General features: G+C 45.3%; 1 protein-coding gene across 2 annotated transcripts in view; it reads right to left on the bottom strand.

Moving 5' to 3' along the window:
- The window catches only part of LOC142584650 (uncharacterized), a 138,472-nt gene that overhangs the window by 49,057 nt on the left and 64,445 nt on the right, over nt 1–24,970 (bottom strand). The window contains exon 3 of one of the 2 annotated variants that reach the window (XM_075694796.1): nt 19,628–19,714. The exons of the other annotated variant lie outside the window; for it this stretch is intronic. Within the exon in view, the coding sequence (XP_075550911.1) occupies nt 19,628–19,714 (87 nt within the window). The remainder of the gene's footprint in view (nt 1–19,627; nt 19,715–24,970) is intronic. 2 annotated transcript variants of the gene reach the window in all.

Here is a 24,970-nt window from a genome sequence, read left to right as displayed (position 1 = left end):
TACCATATATTATGACAATACCCCCCTTTTCGAGAAAGTTGTTCACAACTATTCTAAGACAAGGACGCGGGATGGAAAAAAAAGAGAAAAAGGAAGATTGTCTTGTACGTTTGTCCACTTGTTCATGTACGCACACGACACACATTGTTCACAGGGCGTTGCGCCCAGTTAAAGTACTAATGCACAAGTCTATTCGCTTTCAAATAAGGATTAAATACTTGAGTGGTCGCATCGTCCAATCGCATTTTGCTAAATGAGCATGTGATTACGCGCGACTCAAGTTGTCAGCTCCGACATTGTCACAATCTTTTATATAGTTAATAGTAAAAGAATACTCCTGCAAAAGGAGACTCCAACGCAACACTCTGTTGACGTGCCTGGCGCGCTCCTCTGTGGGCTTGTTTCCGCTGGCATGGTCCCCGGCGCTTTCTCGACTTCGGAGGGTCTTGTGTCGGCGCTTCTAAGACTTCAGGACCGAACGAACTTGTAGTCTTGCACGCACACACAAGCACACACTCACGAGGAAGTGGAGCGGCCTGTACTTTCCCTTTAGCGGTTGTCTTTTGGCACTTGTCGCCCGACTTCACGAAGCGTTTTACGTCTCTGTGCACATCTGGCCAATAAAATTCTTGTAGGACACGATCGGTTGTTCTCCTGATACCTTTATGTCCTGCCATGATGTTTTCATGAGCCACTTCTAATACGCCATGTCTAAATGCTTTTGGTATGACCACCTGCTTAAAGGTTCTGCCAGTGGCCTGGTGGTAAAGGCGATACAACAATCCTTTTTCTTGAACGCATTCGTAACTGTGACCCTTTCCCGAGTTAAACGACTTGCTCACTTTGGCAAAACTATGTTTCAGCGTGGAGTCTTTCCGCTGTTCCTTAATGAGTTGTCCTTTTGTCACGTCACGTAGGACGTTTGTCGGAACGCACAAGGGACGAATCTTGCCTTGTTCTTCAGTTCTGGCTTCAGCCACGCTCGATACATGATGAGGCTTCCTAGGCGCCTTATTCAGCTTCATTTCTATCGGCGACGACTCAGCGTTGGGAGCAGCGGGGCGCTTCCAGTCAGAATCCGGATCGTATGGCCCTCTGACGCCTGGAAGATTTCCCAGAACAAGGTCGTAGAGGGGCTCGTCCATACATGCCACTGCTAACTTGCCTGTAAAATACGGCGTGTTCACATGTACGACAGCTTCAGGCAGGTAACTTGTTGAGCCGTCCAGAAGAACAACGTTGTTCGTTCTTCCCGTCATATACATCTCGGGAACGAGTTCTCGTTTGACAATTGCGGTATTACAACCGGTGTCTCGTAGTACACGTACACTTTTTCCCAGCAGCCGGCCTTCAACTACTGGCATCCCGTCGATGAGGAAAGTTACAGCAGTCCAAGGGTTTTTGTCCTCGCTGTCACTTGATCGGCGAGTCTTCTTTCCTGGACGCTTTGATTCTTTCACTGGACGAGTCCGGACTGGTCGATATTCGGTGAATGCACACGCAGAACTTGGTTTGTTGTCCCCGTACCGAGTTCGGCAATTTTCAGCTGTATGTCCCGTTCTGTCGCACAACGCACACTTCAGCATACGCTTAGGCGGGGCACGGCAGTCAGGAGCCAAATGTCCAAACCGGTGACAGAGGGTGCACATAAGTTGCGGCTTCCTGGGAGCTTCAATGTTTTTCCCACCAAAATCCTTTGTGTTGTCGGTACCTTTTCCTAAGTTTGTCCAGTTCTGCGCGTCAAGAAAGCGATCCGTCAAGCTAGCAAGTTCGTCAAGGGATTTGCACTCTCGCTCCTTCAAGAAAATGACTAGCTTTGGCTCACAACAACGCAGAAACTGTTCAGAGATCATGTGATCTCGTAGACCTTCATATGCTTTAGGCACATTAGCCATCTCAATCCAATGGTCAAAATAGGCTGAAATTCTTGCTGCTAATGTCTTCCAGTTTCGCCCTCTACTGCTCGTGCCTTCCGAAACTTCTCTTGGTAGCCTTGAGCCGTGAATTGAAACCTCTGCAGCAAAGCTTTCTTTACCTTCGGGTAATCTAATGAATCGACGGCAGTCATCCGACCGATCACAGTTAATGCTTCACCAGTTAGACACATGCTCACAGCAAGAGCCCATTTTTCTTGTGGCCAGTCCTGCCCTGTTGCTACGCGCTCAAATCGCTGTAAATACGCGTGTAAGTCATCGCGTTTCTCGTCGAACAAAGGAAGTAACTTCTGTGGATTGAGGGATGACGAGGAGGTGCTGGGCGCAGCCAAAATTTCAGAAGCCGCTGCCGGCACATTCCGAGCTCCTTCCGGAAGCTGCAGCTTTAGCTGGAGGATCTCACGCTGCCTCTCGTCAGCTAAGCGCGCTAATTCAGCAGCTTCCTTGGTTGCCTCTCGCTCCGCAGCTCTCTCGTCCCTTTGTTTTGCCTGTTCGGCCTCAATCCATCTGCGAAGTTCTGCGCCTGACAATCCTCTTTGGAGTCCTATAGCTGTGATTTTCTCTAAATCCATGGTGCCGTCTACTAATGTGTGTCTGCGCTCAAGCGAAACTGCCCCTTTCACTGTATTTACGAGTGAATCCTGGCAGGCTCGCCAGTTTGTGATGTTATTGGGGCCGGATCACTCCAGAAAAAGGGAGAAGTAGCACGCGAAAGCACAAACACACATCGGACTTGTATTGACGTACACGACACAGATAACGGCACACACGTGACAATGCCTCATAGGCGACATGCACTATCTCTATGGATCGGTGGATTATGATTGGCCTACAGTTCCGGCGGAAGCGTGTGTCGCCTTGTCTGAGACCTCGCGGAACTGATGCTGGCCAGCGGGGTCGGACAGCAGTGTCGGCCGGCGGGTCGGACAGCCGTGTAGGACGTCCGGGTCGGACAGCTGGGTCGGACGGCCGGGACGGACGGCTGGGTCGGACAGCCGGGTTGGACGGCCGGGTCGGACCGCGTCGCGGGGCTCAGGTAGCCGGCCGCAGTCACCGGGTCGCGTCCGCAGCTGGCGGGGTAGCCCTGTGGCCGCTCACCCGAACGCTCGACCGCCCCGGTTCAGGACCGCCAGCCTCCTGGACCAGTGCCCAGCGGAAGAGCGGGGCGAGGTAACCTCCCAGAAGGCGACAGTGTTGCTTCGGGTGTGGCGTATTGGCGCGGGCGGCGATAGCTCCTCTGGGCCAGACGCCCAGCGAGGAAGCTGTTTTCCGTCGACCGCCGAACCTCGCGCACTCTCACACCACGGGCCACACTCTCGCGCCACGCTTTTTGAGGCGCCACTGCCGGCGCTTCCAAATTGGTGTCGATGATGATGATCATCCTCTTCGCCACCGCACGGCGCGCTGTCTTCATATGTTTCGGCTTCGCACTCCCGCGTACCATATATTATGACACATGTATCGTTTGTTTCAGAATTTGTTAACGCACTTTTGAAGGTGGTTCTATTGTGGTGGAGCTTAGAGAACATCATAATAGTTACGTGCGTCAAGATATACAGCGCTGTCCTGAAACGTAGACACGCCTGATTTAACTTCATTGAAATTTAGACAATATACAGAGTTCCGGGTGAAGGGGGCTAAAGGTGACACACGTGGTCACCTGACTAGGCCGTTCTGTGTGTTTCGTGACGGCAATAAAAGGTTGTTGCCGATACGCTTTGTCGCGATGGTGCCTCGCGCTATGACCCACGCAGCAACATAATATGTGCGATGTGTCGCAGCGTTGCTGGGTGTAGAAGTGCTCGTTCTACGCGATGTGCGTGTGCTCAGAAGTGAAATGCGCAGAAGTGTTGCCGATCGCGTTTTCATATGTACTACCCTTATAGATAAGCCCCATCACACCGTCGTGAATGTCGTGAATGACAATTTTGGGTAGCCTTGCTTTTTATCATGTGGACATTGGTGTGAATAGCAAGATTTATAGATTTCACGAAGTAAATTACTTTATATTTTGCGATGCAAGCGGCTTACATACCCAAAAATCCTGACTGCTTGTTTTTGGCTGGTGACTAAGCAGAGTCTGTGAAGACACCTGTGGCATGGTAGATGAATATGTTATGACCAAGAACTGGATAATTCCTTTTTATTAAGTACAAATTTTACATTAGCTGACAAAAAGCAATATGAATGTAAAAATGAACACGTAAGACAAGTAATAACAAGTAAGTGTCACAGGTATGGTAATATATGATATTCTGCTAGCAGAACTGCGTGAACAAAATGTTGCCTAGAGTTCTTCCTCACTGGCTAGCTATGGTCGGATGACTAATGCAGGTAGAATTGGGCAAGCGAAAGTGTGTTGTTACTTTGTATATGCAGCCTATTTGATTATCTGGTTCGTGTCGCCTGTTTTGGCATGATCCTTCAGTTTAAAGCGAACAGTAGCACAAGTGCCAGCATTATGTGCCTGATAATTGCTTTATTTTCTATCCTTGTGTTCATTCTGGCAACAGTCATTAGCAAATAATGTGCATTAAACTGACTTGGACCTGCAAAGTATGTCCATTGAATGTTTTTCCAGTGTACTTTCATCTATCTGTATGCTTACTGCTGCCGATCATTCGGGGGTGTAGGATGTTGGACACTATAAGTGGCTATCTCACTGATATTTATTTTGCACAGGCCACGGTGCTACTCATTAACTGAACCGTTTTCAGCTGTGCTGCCAGACTATGGAAAGAGGTCGCTCGCCTCTTGTCATTCTTTAGCATGTTCATCACCTCAGTGCATTGTCCCTGAGAAGTCAGCTGCTATCACAATAAGAAACGTGCCTATTGGCGGTCATGAGTATATCCGGAACATAAATTATCACAATTATGTCAGCATTAGTTATGTGATCGAAGCTAGCCAATGAGGACGAACTGCTGGCAAAATTTTCAAGTGACTCTGCCGGCAGAGTGTCTGCTCCCTATATTATGTTAGCCACACTGTTTTGGTCAGTGTGCTGCATTTTTCTTTTTTGACACAAGTTTACTACCCAGCCAGATAAGATATTGTCAAGCCATCAATTTTAGGCCCATACACATGGTAACTTCTTTATATTATCATATTCTGGAAATGACACCCATGTCTAGCTAAGATTAGCAACATCAGCTTAACTTATGCACGGAGGTGAGTTGCTGCATGTGAGAAAAAATCATTGCATGACTAATAGGAATTAGACTGGTACGAAAAGAAATTATTTGTATTTATGTCTTGTTGTATAAGTTGTGCTGTTCATATGATACGCACAGTAACACGTAAACACAATTGTATGTGTGCCTTGAATTTACGTGCATATGTGTGTGAATAAAAGAGCACAACTTTACGTTTATAGTCTATACTTCTAATATCAAGGCATGTTGCACCAACTATACCTCATCAAAGATGTTCTATATGGTATTCAGTTGATCTGATTAAAATTTTATCACATGGTGCAGTTATTACGTTTCATACCTGTATGTAAACCAATTTATGGACTGTATTCGCTGCATGTCAGAATGCATATTTTAGACCAATGACAGTACCTGAGGCAACAGCTTTTTATTCAGCTTTTGCCATTGCTTATTAGAGGGATCTTGTTGATTATGCTATCCAGACAACTCATATAAGGGCTTGTGTTTACTATACCAGAAGTGAAATACTGAATGCAGCTGCACTTTTTTGTGTATTGGTGAAGTGAATTTCACTGCTCATCGTTCTGTCACGTGTTCCTCAGTCACACATGGTGTCTGTATTTGGCGTCATGAGTTCTAGGTTCATCTTTACTTGGGCCTTTCGATGTAGTGAAATCTGCCTCTCCAACAGTCAGTTTATTGGAAAGCCAGCACTGAACCAATAGCTCGAAAACCAATTCCTGCATGCTTTCCGCCAGTCAGATAGTGCGCGGAGACTATGTGTGATACTTCACTTCAGCTACACCAATAATCACACAGCTTAACCTGCTACATGTAGTGAAGCCATTGATATAGGCAGAAGATGTTGCACGTATTCAACCGTTACTCATCCCTTGAAATGTGAATGACCCAAACCTTCGTGAGCGTATCGGTCACAACCAACCGGCAAAACAAGTGGGAACACTTGTGCTATCACAAGTGAAAACAAGTAGAATAGTGCCACCATCTCAGCTGGTTTGTAATTATTACCTTGCCTGCAAGTTTCTTGTTCATATTAGATATAGGCTTTCCATTTTATTAATTAACAGCTTTCACAACATTTACTGTGCTAATGGAGGCACCGCAACATACCAGTACTTAAGGAGGTATATACAAGTAGAGCAAAGAACTTATGGGTAAGTTAAAAAATATACAGGTAAACCTACGTTGAACAAACTATTTTTACTTTAGAAGATATACCACCGGCAATGAATGCACATTCAGAACATGCAATAAGTGCCATGTGTAGAATATTGAGACGCGTGATGCCAAAACCTGTTTGCCTTTTGAATATTTACATAAAGAAAATTCTAGTCTATACTTCTGTGTTAGAGGTTAGAATATCAAAGGAGAGGTGCAAAACGGATTTTGTATGCAGTGCATTATGAATGTGCTACTGAAGTTGTGCCAAACATAACTATCTGTGTGCAAAACATTAGACAAGGTACCATATGCATGTTTGACCCATTAAAAATGTTTTCCATAGAACATTTTGAGCTCTAAATATGAAATGCATGCTCTTTTCAGCTACAAATAGCGCATATGTATATTTCACCTGCAGCAAGGTACGCTGCAGTGACCATAGGATGGTAAGAACTCGAATTAGCCTAGACTTGAGGAGGGAACGGAACTGGTACACAAGAAGCCAATCAATGAGTTAGCGGTAAGAGGGAAACTAGAGGAATTCCGGATCAAGCTACAGAACAGGTATTCGGCTTTAACTCAGGAAGAGGACCTTAGTGTTGAAGCAATGAACGACTATCTCATGGGCATCATTAAGGAGTGCGCAATAGAAGTCGGTGGTAACGCCGTTAGACAGGAAACCAGTAAGCTATCGCAGGAGACGAAAGATCTGATCAAGAAACGCCAATGTATGAAAGCCTCTAACCCTACAGCTAGAATAGAACTGGCAGAACTTTCTAAGTTAATCAACAAGCGTAAGACAGCGGACGTCAGGAACTATAATATGGATAGAATTGAACAGGCTCTCAGGAACGGAAGAAGCCTAAAAACAGTGAAGAAGAAACTAGGAATAGTCAAGAATCAGATGTGTGCGTTAAGAGACAAAGCCGGCAATATCGTTACTAATATGGATGAGATAGTTCAAGTGGCGGAGGAGTTCTATAGAGATTTATACAGTACCATTGGCACCCACGACGATAGTGGAAGAGAGAATAGCCTCGAGGTATTCGAAATCCCACAGGTAACGCCAGAAGAAGTAAAGAAAGCCTTAGGAGCTATGCAAAGGGGGAAGGCAGCTGGGGAGGATCAGGTAACAGCAGATTTGTTGAAGGATGGTGGTCAGATTGTTCTAGAGAAACTGGCCACACTGTATACGCAATGCCTCATAACCTCGAGCGTACCGGAATCTTGGAAGAACGCTAACATAATCCTAATCTATAAGAAAGGGGACGCCAAAGACTTGAAAAATTGTAGACCGATCAGCTTACTGTCCGTTGCCTACAAAGTATTTACCAAGGTAATTGCAAATAGAATCAGGAACACCTTAGACTTTTGTCAACCAAAGGACCAGGCAGGATTCCGTAAAGGCTACTCAACAATAGACCATATTCACACTATCAATCAAGTGATAGAGAAATGTGCAGAATATAACCAACCCTTATATATAGCTTTCATTGATTACGAGAAAGCGTTTGATTCAGTCGAAACCTCAGCAGTCATGGAGGCATTACGGAATCAGGGTGTAGATGAGCCATATGTAAAGATACTGGAAGATATCTATAGCGGCTCCACAGCCACCGTAGTCCTCCACAAAGAAAGCAACAAAATTCCTATAAAGAAAGGCGTCAGACAGGGAGATACGATATCTCCAATGCTATTCACAGCATGTTTACAGGAGGTATTCAGAGGCCTGGAGTGGGAAGAATTGGGGATAAAGGTTGATGGAGGATACCTTAGCAACTTGCGATTCGCTGATGATATTGCCTTGCTTAGTAACTCAGGAGACCAATTGCAATGCATGCTCACTGACCTGGAGAGGCAAAGCAGAAAGGTGGGTCTTAAAATTAATCTGCAGAAAACTAAAGTATTGTTTAACAGTCTCGGAAGAGAACAGCAGTTTACGATAGGTAGCGAAGCACTGGAAGTGGTAAGGGAATACATCTACTTAGGGCCGGTAGTGACCACGGATCCGGATCATGAGACTGAAATAACCAGAAGAATAACAATGGGCTGGGGTGCGTTTGGCAGACATTCCCAAATCATGAACAGCAGGTTGCCACTATCCCTCAAAAGGAAAGTGTCTAACAGCTGTGTGTTACCAGTACTCACATATGGGGCAGAAACCTGGAGGCTTACGAAAAGGGTTCTGCTGAAATTGAGGACGACGCAACGAGCTATGGAAAGAAGAATGATGGGTGTAACGTTAAGGGATAAGAAAAGAGCAGATTGGGTGAGGCAACAAACGCGGGTAAACGACATCTTAGTTGAAATCAAGAAAAAGAAATGGGCATGGGCCGGACATGTAATGAGGAGGGAAGATAACCGATGGTCACTAAGGGTTACGGACTGGATTCCAAGGGAAGGGATGCGTAGCTGGGGGCGGCAGAAAGTTAGGTGGGCGGATGACATTAAGACGTTTGCAGGGACAACATGGCCACAATTAGTACATGACCGGGGTAGTTGGAGAAGTATGGGAGAGGCCTTTGCCCTGCAGTGGGCGTAACTAGGCTGATGATGATGGTGATGACAAAGGGCTGATGTGAGAAAAAAAAGTTGTACACCTGAGTGTTACGTTGCTTTTCATGGTGTCTCGCATTACTTAATACAGTTTTGAATTTACAGATTGCTTCACATGTTTACAGCTAAAAACCACATAACACTACTTGCATTGTGACTGCAAGGCCACAACACGAGCAATTGTGTGGTATCCTTCCTACCCATCGACGTGGCCTTGCACTATAAATGTAGTATGTCACACCTGCAAAGCTGAGCATCCACTCTTGCATTTCAAACGCTTCTCTGAATGCTTGGCAGTTATGCTTATAAGCACATTCTGACAGCAAATCTGCACCACCTTAATTTTAGCCCTATGTCAGGGATGTTTGTGCATAGCCAAGCTGTTCTAGCGTGCCTGCAGGAATACAGCATTGTCCAGTGGCACTGTATAGTCCAGGCGTAACAGTGAACGACTAGTAAACAAAGTGGCTGATAAAATTAAGCTGACCCATATGTAGGAGCTTTACATTATCTAACTCGCATGCAAACTTGCTTTCAGTGTACTGAATACCCACAGCTCTGATTTGCCAAGTTATATTACTGTACACACACAGAGCTGAAACAGTCTGTACAATGGTAAGCAATGCGCCAAGGAATGAAAGATTACTTGTGATATGCGGATTTTAATAGTAGATGTAAATTCACACCCAATTCACCAGTACGCATGTTTTCTTCTGGAACAATTTTACATTTGACACAGAGGCTGAGCCACTGCCGCCTCTTGACAGCAAATTTCTGTGCTGTCACAGTGCTAATGAGGGTATCACTAATTTGGCTTCCCGAATAGTGAATAGATAATTCAGCACAACAATCTTTCAGTTTTAAGCAGAACATCTTGTACATTATCCATGAAACTGAACCTAAAGACCTATTTGCTGGTTTGCTATGCAAATAAAAAACATTACAATGAATGTTTCCTCACTTTCTGTGTGGCCCTGTCTACTGCCATATGAGCCTTCATTACATTGTCATGTACGTGCATGTTAAAGCAGCTACTAATTACGAAATACAAACAAAATCACTAACTACATCAAGCTTTTCACACCACGAGAAGTCACTGAACTCACTGCTAAGTCACATGGTAATCTCGGTTTGCTTTCAAATAAAATACAGGTACTGGCCAGCTGTTTATGTTATGCTATGCATTTTTCATTTTTCAAAAATATGGCTGTGCATCAGCTAGCTAGGTTGTTACTGCATAAATGCACAAACATGCAGCCCATGCCCAACTAACTCGAATAACCTGAGTAGAGCTCACAATAGTTCACGTATCATGTGCATACTGTGTGAGCTTACTTTCTATATGTGAAGCAATCAAAATAGAACATGCATGTATGATGCTGACAATATTAAATAGTCTCAAGTCGATCATCCTTGTTTGCTACCATGGGTGAGAGAGGGAGCATGCCCGTCGTGGTACTGCTTAACTTGGTGCACTTTGATAATGTTTTGAACATAGTTGATATCTTAAATTAGGCATTTAAATAGTAAAGTGGCAACAGATTGGCCACCAAGGCTGGCAAGAAAGAATGCGATTGTTTTATTTCACTCAAAATAAGTTCTCTTATCATCAATATAAATTCATCATCATCATCATCATCAGCCTGGTTATGCCCACTGCAGGGCAAAGGCCTCTCCCATACTTCAACTACCTCGGTCATGTACTAATTGTGGCCATGTTGTCCCTGCAAACTTCTTAATCTCATCCGCCCACCTAACTTTCTGCCGCCCTCTGCTACGCTTCCCTTACCTTGGAATCCATTCCGTGACTGTTAATGACCATCGGTTATCTTCTCTCCTCATTACGTGTCCTGCCCATGCCCATTTCTTTTTCTTGATTTCAACTAAGATATTAACTCGCGTTTGTTCCCTCACCCAATCTGCTCTTTTCTTATCCCTTAACGTTACACCTATCATTCTTCTTTCCATAGCTCGTTGCGTCGTCCTCAATCTTTTCGTAAGCCTCCAGGTTTCTGCCCCGTACGTTAGTACTGGTAAGACACATCTGTTATACACTTTTCTCTTGAGAGATAATGGCAACCTGCTGTTAACGATCTGAGAATGCCTTCCAAACGCACAAAGCCCATTCTTATTCTTCTGATTATTTCAGTCTCATGATCCGGATCCGCAGTCACTACCTGTCCTAAGTAGATGTATTCCCTTACCCCTTCCAGTGCCTCACTACCTATTGTAAACTGCTGTTCTCTTCCGAGACTGTTAAACATTACTTTAGTTTTCTGAAGATTAATTTTTAGACCCACACTTCGGCTTTGCCTCTCCAGGTCAGTGAGCATGCATTGCAGCTGGTCCCCTGAGTTACTAAGCAAGGCAATATCATCAGCGAATCGCAAGTTACTAAGGTATTCTCCATTAACTATTATCTCCAATTCTTCCCAATGCAGGTCTCTGAATACCTCCTGTAAACACGCGGTGAATAGCATTGGAGAGATCGTATCTCCCTGCCTGACGCCTTTCTTTATTGGGATTTTCTTGCTTTCTTTATGGAGAACTACGGTGGCTGTGGAGCCGCTATAGATATCTTTCAGTATTTTTACATACGGCTCGTCTACACTCTGATTCCGTAATGCCTCCATGACTGCTGAGGTTTCGACTGAATCAAACGCTTTCTCGTAATCAATGAAAGCTATATATAAAGGTTGGTTATATTCCGTACATTTTTCTATCACCTGATTGATAGTGTGAATATGGTCTATTGTTGAGTAGCCTTTACGCAATCCTGCCTGGTCCTTTGGTTGACGGAAGTCTAAGGTGTTCCTAATTCTATTTGTAATTACCTTAGTAAATGCTTTGTAGGCAACGGACAGTAAACTGATCAGTCTATAATTTTTTAAGTCTTTGGCGTCCCCTTTCTTATGGATTAGGAATATGTTAGCGTTTTTCCAAGATTCCGGTACACTCGAAGTCATGAGGCATTGCGTATACAGGGTGGCCAGTTTCTCTAGAACAATCTACCCACCATCCTTCAACAAATCTGCTGTTATCTGATCCTCCCCAGCTGCCTTCCCCTTTTGCATAGCTCCCAAAGATTTCTTTACTTCTTCCGGCGTTACCTGTAGGATTTAGAATTCCTCTAGATTATTCTCTCTTCCATCATCGTCGTGGGTGCCACTGGTACTGTATAAATCTCTATAGAACTCCTCAGCCACTTGAACTATCTCATCCATATTAGTAATGATAAATGCAGCGGTGGCGTAGAGGTAGAACACTCGCCTCGCGTGCAAGAGGTCCGTGGTTCGAATGCCGGTGCCACGCAATTTTCCACCGGATTAAAAAAAAATCCGCGTGTTGATAAAATTGCATAAACAGGCCTGGAGTGTGGCCCGATCCCGGTGACCAGAACCGATAACGCACTCCCTCACCAGAGCAGGATTGGCCACCCTGGTGCAGTACTTGGCCACAACCTCCTATATGAACACAACAATCAATATAAATTATTTCCTTTCAAATAAATACTCCCCTTGGAAACATCTCGTGAGTATATATCTGCATAAGGTCACCGCTGTAGGCACATATTGGTTTTATGTCAGTCATAATGAATTGTGCACTCGCTGCTTAACATTCAATTCCTTGCTGCATGAAGTTAACCACTTATGCACAACCTTTTTGCACACGGTGAGAACTTCATCCATCGCCGAGCATATAATTTAAGGTTATATTTTGTTTGGAAAGTTTGCAAGCAGCAACTATTAAATTTATAATATGCATGTCTGATGCTTCATATTAATGGTACTAATTCAGATTATCTTGAGGTCACATCAGGCGTCCCACAAGGATCTGTTCTGGGGCCTCTTCTTTTTCTTATATATATTAATGACATTAACTTGGGTATTGACTCTAACATGCGGCTCTTCGCGGATGATGGTATTGTGCATAGAAAAATCGATAATGAACATGATGTTCTCAAACTGCAGGCCGACCTAGAACGTATTTGCGAATGGTGCTCTAAGTGGAAAATGAATTTGAATACGGGTAAGTGCCTCCATGTGTGGTTTACTAAGAAGAAAAATGTAATTGATGCCAGCTACTGTCTAATGATTAATATTTTAAGTAATAAATCCACGACTAAATATTGGGGCCTGAAGCTGTCGGGAGGCTGCTCTTGGCGGGCAGATGTGGACTATGTGGTTGGCAAAGCGGCAGTTGCTTTGAATTACATTCAAAGAAATTTAAAATGTGCAAATTCTAACCTTAAAAGCACGGCGTACCTAACTTGTATACGACCTATTTTGGAATATGCTTGTACCCTGTGGGACCCGTCACAGATATGTCTTATAAACAAACGAGAAAAAATACAAAACAGAGCAGCCAGGTTCGTCTCAGGTAGGTACGGGAGGAAGTACAGTTGCAGAGCAACGAAAAAAGAGCTCAACTGGGAATCCTTGTCTCGTCAAAAGAAACTGCGGCTAAAGCTTCTGTATGAAATCTATCACAACAAAACTGGAATTGATAGGGAAATGTACTTAAAACCGCCAAACTAAATATCAGCACACACTGACCACCAGTGCAAAATTAGAGAATACCGGGCTAAGACGGGTCTGTGTGAAAATTCTTTTTTCTTTGTTAGAACTATCGCTCAGTGGAATCGACTGTCATGTGGACAGGTGTGCAATGTGATTCAAGATGTATTCTTTTCATGTTTGTAACCCCCCCGCTGTAACGCTTTCGAGCTAAGCGGGGATATGTCTGAATAAAGAATCTTTGGTAGCATTATATATGTAAAAAAGGAAAAGACATTTCATGCATCCAAGTGCTTTAAGTACTCTCTTAAAATTGGCAGAGTGAAAAAACAAGCATGAGCAATCGTATCAGCAAGCTGTACTCTGAGCCTCACACGCGTGCTCAGTGGTAAAAAGGTACGTCTTGGCGACCTACGCAGCTGTATTCTGCGACAGATGTGCGCGTGTTCCGTATTCTTGCAAGCTGTCACTAGCACTACAGAAATTGCGCCATCGAAACGAACACGGGGATTTCGGACGAATCGCTTCCGGCAACACTATCACTTTCGCGTGACCTAGAACGCAGCACGTTGGATAATTCGAGAGGTTTCGCTCAATCAGCCAAGGCAGCGCGCACTGAAAGTAATCATCCAAGAATACGTCGCATGTTGCGACATGATGTGATTGCAATCCATCTTTGAAAGGTGGCGCAGATAAGATGACTGTGCGGAGTTTCGAAGAAGGATGACGGTGCCAATGCAACACATGCAGCTGCAGAACAGAATGTGGCAGCCTAGAGTCGCATTTTCACCATGACGCGGAAACTTGAAATCACATCTGCAAAAATATGCCATGATGGATGGATGGATGGAAGGTAGGAGCGTCCCCTTTGAAACAGGGTGGTGTCTGTTGCCACCATGCGCAGCTTTTTATATTTGTTTAACTGTGTTGTAAGTTATTAAAATTCGCCGTTTTATTTAAATACGTCTTCCTACACTTTTAACCTTATGTCACCTCTGCTTTTGAGCCATCAATCCTCCAATCGCTTTTTGCTAATTTCCACCTCATACTTATTTACACGTCTATTTTTATCTCTGAACCCTAGGGCCTCAGGAAGCGTGGTTTGTTTCTACAGATTTACCACACACAGTAAATGTGTCTTCCTCTGCGTTAAATTTCTTTTTATAGCTCCGCGTTCTAAGACATCCTGATCTAGCTTCAAAGAGTAGGGCACTGCCTCTTGAGTTATCATAAAACGTTTCCTTCCTGATCTGCTGTTTCCAGTATCGGTATAGTTACAAACTATGCTTCTTTTCCACTGAATTTATCCCATTTATACCTTCCGTGTTTTTAACCTTTCGTATAATGCTCTGTCTTTCTCCGTCCTCGTGTGTAGCTTCCTAGTTCTTTTCAGCCATTGTGAATCAACGCTCTTTCTGTATATGTATTTAAATACCTTAGCTGCCCACCTGTTATCGTCCAATTTCCTCAGACGTTTTTCGTGTAGGATTTTACTCTGAGCTTCCCGTGCTTCGAACGATGCCCAGCCCATATCCCCCTGTACTGTTTCGTTTGTGGTTTTCCCGTGGGTACCTAGTGCTAATCTTCCCACAGCGCTGCGATTTACTTCTAGTCTCGATTGAACCTCTGCCCTTAAACACAGGACCGCACTGCCGAAAGTAAGCCCTGGCACCATTACTCCCTTCCAAATACCACTCAGTACCTCATACCTGTTGCACCCCCACAATGCCCTATGTTTCATTATCCCGGCATCTCTTCGCCCTTTTGCTATGAGAGATTGTTCGTGCTTTTCCGTGCACATCTGCCCTTTGTTTATCCATACCCCGATATATTTGTATTCGGCCACTCGGGGTATTTGATGGCCTTGTATTGTAAGCTCCTGATTAGTTGTATCGTTGAAAAACATCCCACCGGACTTAGCTGCACTAAAACTGAGCCTAAAACTGTCTCCTTTGTCTCCGCAGTAATTAACAGAGTTTGCAAATCTTTCTGGCTATCTGCTAAAAGTACAATGTCGTCCACATAGATTAAACCCGGTAGTCGTTGCTCAACAACCTTTCCGCCTAATCTGTAGGACAGATTATACCCTAGATTGCTTCCTTGTATCCTTCTTTCCATGATTATCATATAAAGCATGAACAGCAGCGGTGATAGAGGACAACCTTGCCTTAATATTTTCTGTACCTCGACAGCTGTCGTACTCTTAATTCCTTCTCATGTTATTTCAACATTATTTTCTTGATATATTTCCTGTAGAAAATCAATTTTTGACCGGTACCTTCATCTTTTAATATGTTCCACAGGAGTTCCCTGTTCACGTTGTCGTATGTACCGCTTATGTCCAGGAAGGCTAAATACAGAGGTCTATTTTCCGCCTTAGCTATTTCTATGCACTGGGTAAGCACGAACAGGCTATCATCTAAGCACCTACCTCTTCTGAACCCGTTCTGAAGTTCTCCGAGTATTCTAGTATTTTCTACTCATGACTGCATATTTAATTTCACCGCCTGCATCTTCAGCCTATATATAACTGATGTTATCGAAATTGGTCGGAAGGATTTTATGTTCTTCTTATCGCCTTTCCCTTTATAAAACAAATTCATTTTACTCTGTTTCCAGCTGTGCGCAATTGCTTACTTGTTATGACTGCCTCCAATGCTTTTATCAGCGTTTCCTTGCTTCTTGGGCCAAGTTCATTAATTAACTTGGTTGGAATTTCGTCTATCCCCGCGGACGTGCATTTTGGAACATTTGCTTGCACCTTTTTCCAGTTAAGATTGGTCAGCTCTAAGCTGTTTTCTATTATGCTATCCTGTGTTGCTCCCTCATTTGGGGCGATTACCCTATCGTCTTTCCTAAATTACTCTGCAGTAACTGAACCAATGTAGTTCACAGCGTCATCTCCCTCTAAACAATTTCCTTCGGCATCGTGGATCTGTTCCTGCTTTCTGTGGTTCGCTTTACCCAGCCAGCTTATAAGGTTCCAGAATTTTCTTGACCCCCCTTTAGTTGCATCGCGAACTTCAGCCAGCCAGCGATCAGAGGACTGCTTTATTTTAGCCTGGACGAGGATCTGCACTTGTTTCTTTTGTCGATAAGATTCCTATTTCTGGCCTATTTCCTCTTCGGATAACTGCACCCTCTTTGCTTCTCTGTGTTCCCGTGATGCCAACCGTCGATGTTCGATGGCCTCCCTAATTTCCTTATTCCACCACCTTCGTGGCTTCCTATTTTCTCTTCAGCTGTTTACTCCTTTTACTTCTTTTATTTTTGTACTAATGAGCAGTTCTGATTATAATCCCACTTTTCGAAGGGATGTTTCCATATTGCTTCATCTATGCCGGCCGCTATTTGCGCTATTTGTTCGTAATTTTAATTTTGCGTACTCTTTTTTGCTTCCCGGCATTTCTCTTTCGAGCAGGGTTCCAAACTGTAGACTAATACGCTTATGATCACTTCCGAGGCTGTACTTCCCCTCTTCGTCTATTTCCATTATTGCGAGCTTGCTATACAATCCCTGTGACATTAAGCAGTAGTCAATGGTCGTTTGTCTGTTACGGGATTCCCACGTGATTTGTCCCTCCACAGTTAGTTTCTCTATTTACTATAACCAGGTTGTGTCGCTCACAGAAGTCTAGCATCGACTTCCCGTTACAATTTGTGTATCCATCCAGATCCTCGACGTGGCCATTCATGTCACCCAGTAGACAAATACCGGCACCTTCTCCAAACTGCTTTATATCGTTATTGAGACTCTTCACTAGATGCTTATTCTCTTGCCTGCATTTGTCCCTTGTCCCTAAATAAACTACTCCTAGCCACGTCTTTTTACCGGAAATTGACTCCTCCTCCCTTCCTCTCCGTTGTTCTGTTGCTGCCTTCCCAGACGTAGCCGCCAATCAACGGTGGGTCTTCTAGATCCATGAGATGTGCTTCGCATAGCACGTATACACCTGCTTCTTCGTCCTTTAACTGCTGTTCTATTCCTAACCACTTCGCTCTTTCTACCGCCTTGCATGTTTATGTACCTGATCCAGTGTCGTCTGCTGCAGAGCCTCCTCTACGCAAAGGAGGCGATGTCTGCTGTCAAAGGTAGTTGCCAACCTTGAACACCTTTGCTCCGCCGAACGGTTGCCAGTTGTCAACAGGCCGCGTCGCCCAATATGAATGCGTAGCGATCCGCTCGTGCGGATTGGGCGTGCGCCGAATTTTGCGACACCATCGACCTTTTGGGCACGCGGGCGGACGAGGGCGGATTGAGGAAGCCGACGATCGCGGCTCAATCTGGCGCGCGAACGGCCGTGGGGGCGAGGGGGGGAGGGAAGGGGGCGTCGTCGTGCTGCGGCAACAACTGCGCATTTCACGACCAAGGTGAACAGACGATCGCGGCAGCGCGAGAGGGAGCATCCGCCAAGTGCTTAACCCTGAGCAGCCGCGTGCGCCGTGTCTGAAGACGGCTTTGTGCGCGCTGTGTTGAAGCGACAGACCGTACGAAGGTCACTTCGCTCGCTGCTGCTGCCGCGCTTGTTCACACTAGCGTCCTTTTTATGCCAGCGCTTTGACAGCGAGTGTCCGCGCTCATCGAGTTCATGTTAGCTTGTGGGCGCTGACACCGTGCTTGTTAACTCAGCTAGTAAGCGAATGCTTTCACGTTTATGCAGCCGATAAAACTACTATCGAGCTGTTTATTAATTTGCTATCGCAATCGACGCTTCGCCTCTCGGGCGAAACTGCGACATTTTTATATACTTGACATCACATTGGTATGTTTCTGGCTTTGTGTTATGTATGCTCTGCGCTTATGTAATACTCCAACAGGGGCATTTACTAATTGATGAACTGCAGATACATCTGAGCAAGATATGGCAGTGGCAGCCAACCAGCTACTGGGGGCTTCGGGAACTCAGCCAACGTGAACTTTCCACAACCGGAGGCAAAGACGGCGACTTTCCCGGTGGACAACGATTTCGTCTGGCCATTTTGTTGGGTGACGGCGCCACAGAAAAGGAACACATGGTGAACACGATTTAAAAAAAATATGGGTTTTACGTGCCAAAAACACTTTCTGATTACACTTTCAATTTCGACCCCCTGGGGTTCCTCAACGTAAATCTAAGTACACGGGTGTTTTCGAATTTCGCCCCCATCGAAATGCGGCCCCTGTGGCCGGGATTCCATCCCGCGACCTCGTGCTCAGTTACCCAACACCATAGCCACTGAGCAACCACGGCTGGTGTGAACACAATGAAGCTCTCGTTTTTGTTTTTGTTTTTTTGCTATAAGGAAAGCGGTCTCGCGCCATCACTGATTAAACTGGCCGGCCGCGTGCCCTGACGGTACCAGGCAGCTTGGTGTCCGAACTGGGCTAAAAAATCGATGCTGCGCGGCTTTCTCGGCCCGCTTCGGCCACCCACCCACCGATACACACGCTGGTATACAGCGGCTTTCCCGGTGTACGCACACGCTTCGCTGTACGCATTTGGCAGTGGACATGAAGTAACGCCTTACGCTTTGAGCTAAAATTGTTCGCCCTATCGATCAGGCAAATTTAGTCCTAAAGCATTTACGCGGGGCTTTCGAATGGAATTCCGATTCGTGCGTCATGCCGTCCGTTTCGTTATAACTAGGTGCCCACAGCCCGTCGTGCCTTCGTTGCTGCTTAAAGCTTGCCCTTAAATGGATATTAAAGAAAAATAGTAAGTCGAACTAGAGCGACAGATTACCTGTCTTGGAGTTATCAACGCCTTCTGTTTGCCGATACATCAATTTCTTGGGTAGAAAAATGCTGTTGAAGGTCCTGTTGCTGATGAGTTTCATCAGCACGCGTCAAAACGGACAAGCTGACGTAATTCGCACGTGACCCCCTCTATTCCACACTTTCTAAAACAGCCAGTGCTGACGTCACATGAAATGTGCAATGGTCGACAACAGGTGTCGGCACTCTGATTTTCCATTGTAATTTTTTTCGTACAATTGCTCCGGTTTCGCTACGAACGACGAATTCGTTATTACAGGCCTTATCTGTCAATCTAGCTGGGCTTAATGTTATGACGTAGTGTCCCTTTAAAGATATTGCGTAGCCACTCGATCAGTAGCTTGTGTGAAGCTTGAGCGGATCCTTTTTTCACATATTGCATTACAAATCAGGCGGTATTATTGGGCGTCATTTCTACTGCAGTGAGCGTCTTTCATTTTATGCACGCTAACAGCGACGCCTAAAATAGTCCTGGCTCATCCGCAGTAAAACAGGCCCAGCAAGCATTCGAAATTGGCGCGTACTTACAGAAAAGCCAGACTGCCACCTCGGGACGTTGGCCTTGCTCTCGCCCACGATGCACATCATCTTCGTGAGACCCGAGAGGCTGATGATCTGCGGTAGAGCACGGTGCACTGATTGCCGTGCGTATTGCGTCACAACGGAACAACACTGTTGCCCATCCACTTCACGGTCTTTACAATAAGTATTGCTATCAAGCCTTTCTTGCACAATAAATGAATCTCTCACTATGTGCGCGAGTGCGTCTATCTTGACTAGGAATGTCAATTCTTATGCGAGCATAAGAACGGAAGTGGGCTAATTAGGACGACCCCCTTTGCGAATTTTCGTCATTTGGCCAGCGCTTTGCAAATGTCGTTACTGTTTATGTGTGTGTGTGTGTGTATATATATATATATATATATATATATATATATATGCTCACGTACCAAACGGCATGTCGGCAATGGCGTGCAGGAGAAACTAAACCCAGCTCTAAGAGCTACGGATGTATTGCTGTGGTTAAAAAGACGTACAACAGATTTTTCACCCGTCCTCTTTGTTTTTTTTCCTCGTCCACCTTTTGATAGCCACAACGCCTATTCGAGAAACGTCCAGAAAATGTCGACACAACTTTCCCGACGCCGGCCACAGCTGGCGTCAGGCACGCGCGACACAGACCGCCCGAAGCGCGTGCACATTCTGCATCGAACGCTGCGGCCTCGTGGCGCTCTTTTTTGCCGCGAACCTCCTTCCGCACGGAGCCGGCTGCCTCGTGCCGCCGGTGACGCGGCAAACGTGGCGTACAACTTGTTTTTCACGCGAAATAATGGTAGCTAGAATGGAGTGCTGGCTAACTCGTTTGCTTGAAACTGTCAAGCCAGAAACGCAGCTACGTTTCAGCCCCCGGACTCGTCTCGCTAGCACGGGCCTCGCCACCTATCCTCGTGCGCTAAAGTGAGGTGATCTCAAACTTATTGTGTCTGAAGTGTCGTCCGCTTCGTACACTGTCGCCAGAAAGCGATCCGTCGCTGCGGCCGCTTGCGCAATCTTTGCCGGGAAACGTATGAAGGGAGCGCTTTCGCGTTGTTATCACGAGCGCCTTATCGTCAATTATGTGGTCCGTATGCTTCCTTCGTACTTTTTATTGAAACGAATGCTGTTTTCTATGTTTTATGCGTCATTCCAAAGGACGTATGCACTGTTCACTTTGTGCTCATACTGACACGCGTACTTGTTTATCTATTTAGGGTGACCGCTTTTCACCGTCAAACAAATGTTATCGCTCAGCGTGGGACGCGCCCGCATGTGTCGGAAGTTTCTTGAATGTTATCGATCCTTTTATCCGCTGTCTGTCGTCGCTGAACCTTGTGTAATCTGATTGCATGTATGCGCGACGCGAATGGTGTAGAACTTTCTGGAAGACACGCGGGCACCAGCGATTATTCTCGGACATTCGATCGCTCATGTATAAAAGCTGACGCGCTTGACCCGCTGATCAGGTTTCGACGATCGCCGACTGTGTTCGCCGCTATCGTTGTGCTTTAAGTGTAGCCTGTAGGAGTGTAGTGTAGCGACAAACGCGGGTAAATGACATCTTAGTTGAAATCAAGAAAAAGAAATGGGCATGGGCCGGACATGTAATGAGGAGGGAAGATAACCGATGGTCATTAAGGGTTACGGACTGGATTCCAAGGGAAGGAAGCGTAGCAGGGGGCGGCAGAAAGTTAGGTGGGCGGATGACATTAAGATGTTTGCAGAGACAACATGGCCACAATTAGTACATGACCGGGGTAGTTGGAGAAGTATGGGAGAGGCCTTTGCCCTGCAGTGGGCGTAACTAGGCTGATGATGATGATGATGATGTTTTTGTGGGCACAGTTTTGGCCAATAAAAGTTAGTTTTGTCATTGGCAGTACTGCCACTGCGTCCTTTGCCGTTCCTACTACGTGGCAAATACCGACGCTGTCTATGTACACGCGCTAGCCCCCCCCCCCCCCCCCCCCAATAAAAAAGAAAGACGTGGTCGAGCGCTGTGTTCGTACCGCAGTGTGTTCTAAGAGGAAGACAGGCGCCCCACAAACTGGGAGCATCACCGATTTTAGTCCCTCTGACCATTTTTTTTTTGCCATTTTTGTATATGTACACACACTTTCTGCGGGTAAATAACATATGCAACTTGGCAATCTGTTGGTCTCCCCACTGCCTGTGTATAGTGCTGTGTACGCCTAGCACTATGGCACACCATAAAACAAGACATGGCGTGGCGAAACCTGATATTGGCCCTAAGAACTACACCTCATGCCCTATTCTAGTCATGCGTTTTTGTGCGTACTCATACTGTTTTATTACTTATTCACTTTACGCCACAGGTGCAGCGATTTCAGGCCAAGGAGGAGCTTGTAAGGCGTTGCCGAAGCTCTTCTTCCAGCCGTTCGTCACGCTGAAGAAACCTACGGGTACAAAGCATTCACCAGAGGGCTCGATGGCTAGTTGACGATGACGAAATATGACGAAGCGAACACGTTGTTTTGGTCTTGTCTCACACGCTGCTAGTTTGCAACAGAACTGCTTGTTGACCTAGTTGGTGCTTGCTAAAAGACATGTTTTTGCCGCAATTTAGTACACACAAAAGGAAGACATATAGACAACACGGGCGGCACTTCCAACTGGTTTAATTTGGGCTGCGACCCACGATTATACATAGACATACACGCATGCGCTGCCTGTTCACAAATCTACGTTACCCAGCGGTCAACACTAGTTTCCGATTTGTAGAGCATGATAGATGTATCGCTAATGCAATTCGTACCTTTCTTTTTTATATAGTAAGCTTCCGTTAGTTCACGTGCTGTTTGAAGTCTATAGGTTTTCCCGCTCAATTTAATCCAAGCGCCAGTCAATTTAATCCGAGCGCCAGTCAATTTAATCCGAGCGCCAGTCAATTTAATCCGAGCGCCAGTCAATTTAATCCAAACGCCAGTCAATTTAATCCAAACGCCAGCCGAAATAATCCAAGCGCCAGTGAATTTAATCCAGGCACAACGGAATTCAAGAACCTTTGGATTTCAAGACTTCTGAAAATTTGAGAACATATTATGAGTTAACACCTTGAAAATGAAAGAGCGAGTAAGTAGACCAGTAGCTATCCTGCCACGGGACTAACGACAACTTTTGGAGGTGTTGAAGCGAAAGGTTTCACTACGCTATAGTCAACGCCACGCATCGCGCGAGCCGGCGTATGTCGGAATTGGCTCCGTGAGCGTGTTCGGTGTCGAATTGGTTCCGTAAGCGCGTGCGGAGTTGAATTGGCTCCAAAAGCGTGTTCGGAGTCGGCGCAGGTGGCCACTGTCGTGCGCAGTGCGTCATCGTTTGACGTTCGCCGCAAGCGCGTGTTTATCGTGGAGGCCGACTATATAACCGCTTGCTAGGGCATAGGCGTGCGCATTCAACATGGAAGGAGAAGAGAGTGATACTACCGATACAGAGAGCTGTGTTTATGGCTGTAGAGAAATCGCAAGACAATGTGCCCAACAGTGATGAATAAAGAAGTTTAATAATCCTGCATAACTTATGGCATATATCATTGATAATCAATTTGCATAACTACACAAGGCACACGTATAGCATAACCATAAGCTAACGAAAGCATATCCATAAGTTAAACCGTAAGCATATCCAAGGCTAAATCATAAAGTATAACCATAAGCTAAACCGTAAGCATAACCATAGGCTATATCATAAAGCATTACCATAAGCTAAACCATAAGCATCACCGAACCTTTTCGCTTCGAGATATCCAGGCTTAACCTTACCGAAGCCCCAGCCAATCTTTTTTTTCTACTTCGTTATGAGAGCGACACAGAAGATGAACATTCTCCGAATTATTTGAGAGGAAACGTCAGCATGAATACGTCGAGTTAATGGTACACATTCGATTTGGTCATGGCTATCAAACGATACAATAAAGGTTGATTCGATGATAATCATTAGGCCCTCGCTGGGAGGCTTCGGTCGCTAGCGAATACGATTCACTATTCTACTGCGATATCCGCAGCCTCCAATCAAAGACCTTGTCATCGGTACCGCTAAAACAGTCATGAATACCATTCAATTGCATAACTGATATGGTCAAGCCACTAGTGATCACAAGTGAAATACAATGCGCAGTTCGGGGTTGTTGGAGTTTTGTGCAACATAACGTCATATACATCCAATGAAATACGATGAAACGAGTGACTCACTATGCCTACTATAAACTCGTATACTTAAGTCACTGGTGAATACCATTCACCTATTTTACTATCCCTGAGGCCACTTTCCCTCGTGGGTGCCGTCAGTACTATAAATGAAGATGTAGCACGATGAGTACTTTTGCGTTACCACTGCCAACTGATACCGCCGAGTTTTTATTCATCCCTAGTGATGCGCTCACTGCGATGTTCTCGAATTTTTATGCAGAATAGCGTGATAGATATGAAATGAAATGTAATTCACACGGCTATTCGCTAACTATAACTAACTAACATAACTATAGTGATGAAGAATCACTTTGTGTAGTTTGATGGTCAGAGCCATCATTCATGCACGCAGTGAATGGTATAAATGAAAGTGTCAATAAATGAGAGTTTTATTCAGTCAACATTGCTAATGTACATCGCAGAGCCATTAATTATCACTAGCGATAAGCTCTGTTCGGTGTTCTTGCACTTTTATGCTGCATAGCGTCATGCATGTCAAATGGTAATGCAAATGATGATTCAAGATTAATAACATGGAGATGATAAGAATTAGTCACTAGTAATCACGAATCACTTTGTTATGACAGCGGTAGCCACCATTCGTTCATTTTGCCACAGGTACTGAATGTGTTCCCCTAATTACTTTCCTTATGAGATTGCTGATGTGATCGAATTACTGGTGGTCAATGGTGACTACGTTCACTTTAATTTTCTCGACTACTCACAAATCACAGCTTCATGGACATAAAATGAAACATTGCTCAAAAGGTGATTAAGTTAGGGGAGAGAGAGAGAGAGAGAACAACTTTAGTAAATATGCCTGCAGAGTCGGTTAGGCTCCCTCCACGCAGGGAGGACAAGCTTTTACCGCGACGCGGCCACTACGTCAGTCTCGTGCATTGTGCTCCTCGAGGTCTTGGTTCCTCGCTACTTCCGCGGATCCGAGAGGGCCGCCATCCCCTTCCTAGGGGTGCTCCCCCTTCTCCTCGGTTTCGCGAGGTCGCTGCCTCTCTAGAGCTGCCGAGACCTGCTGGACGGCCTTTAGTTGTGTATCTTGGTCATAGGTCCTCGTTGCAGCCTCTAGCCACGGCGGGATCGTCGTCTTCTCACTGGCTTCTCGTGGATTTCT

Source organism: Dermacentor variabilis, chromosome 6, assembly GCF_050947875.1.
Source record: "Dermacentor variabilis isolate Ectoservices chromosome 6, ASM5094787v1, whole genome shotgun sequence".
Taxonomy (NCBI): domain Eukaryota; kingdom Metazoa; phylum Arthropoda; class Arachnida; order Ixodida; family Ixodidae; genus Dermacentor; species Dermacentor variabilis.
The sequence above is the reverse complement of the archived record's forward strand: the minus strand, read 5'-3'. Positions and strand labels throughout refer to the sequence as shown.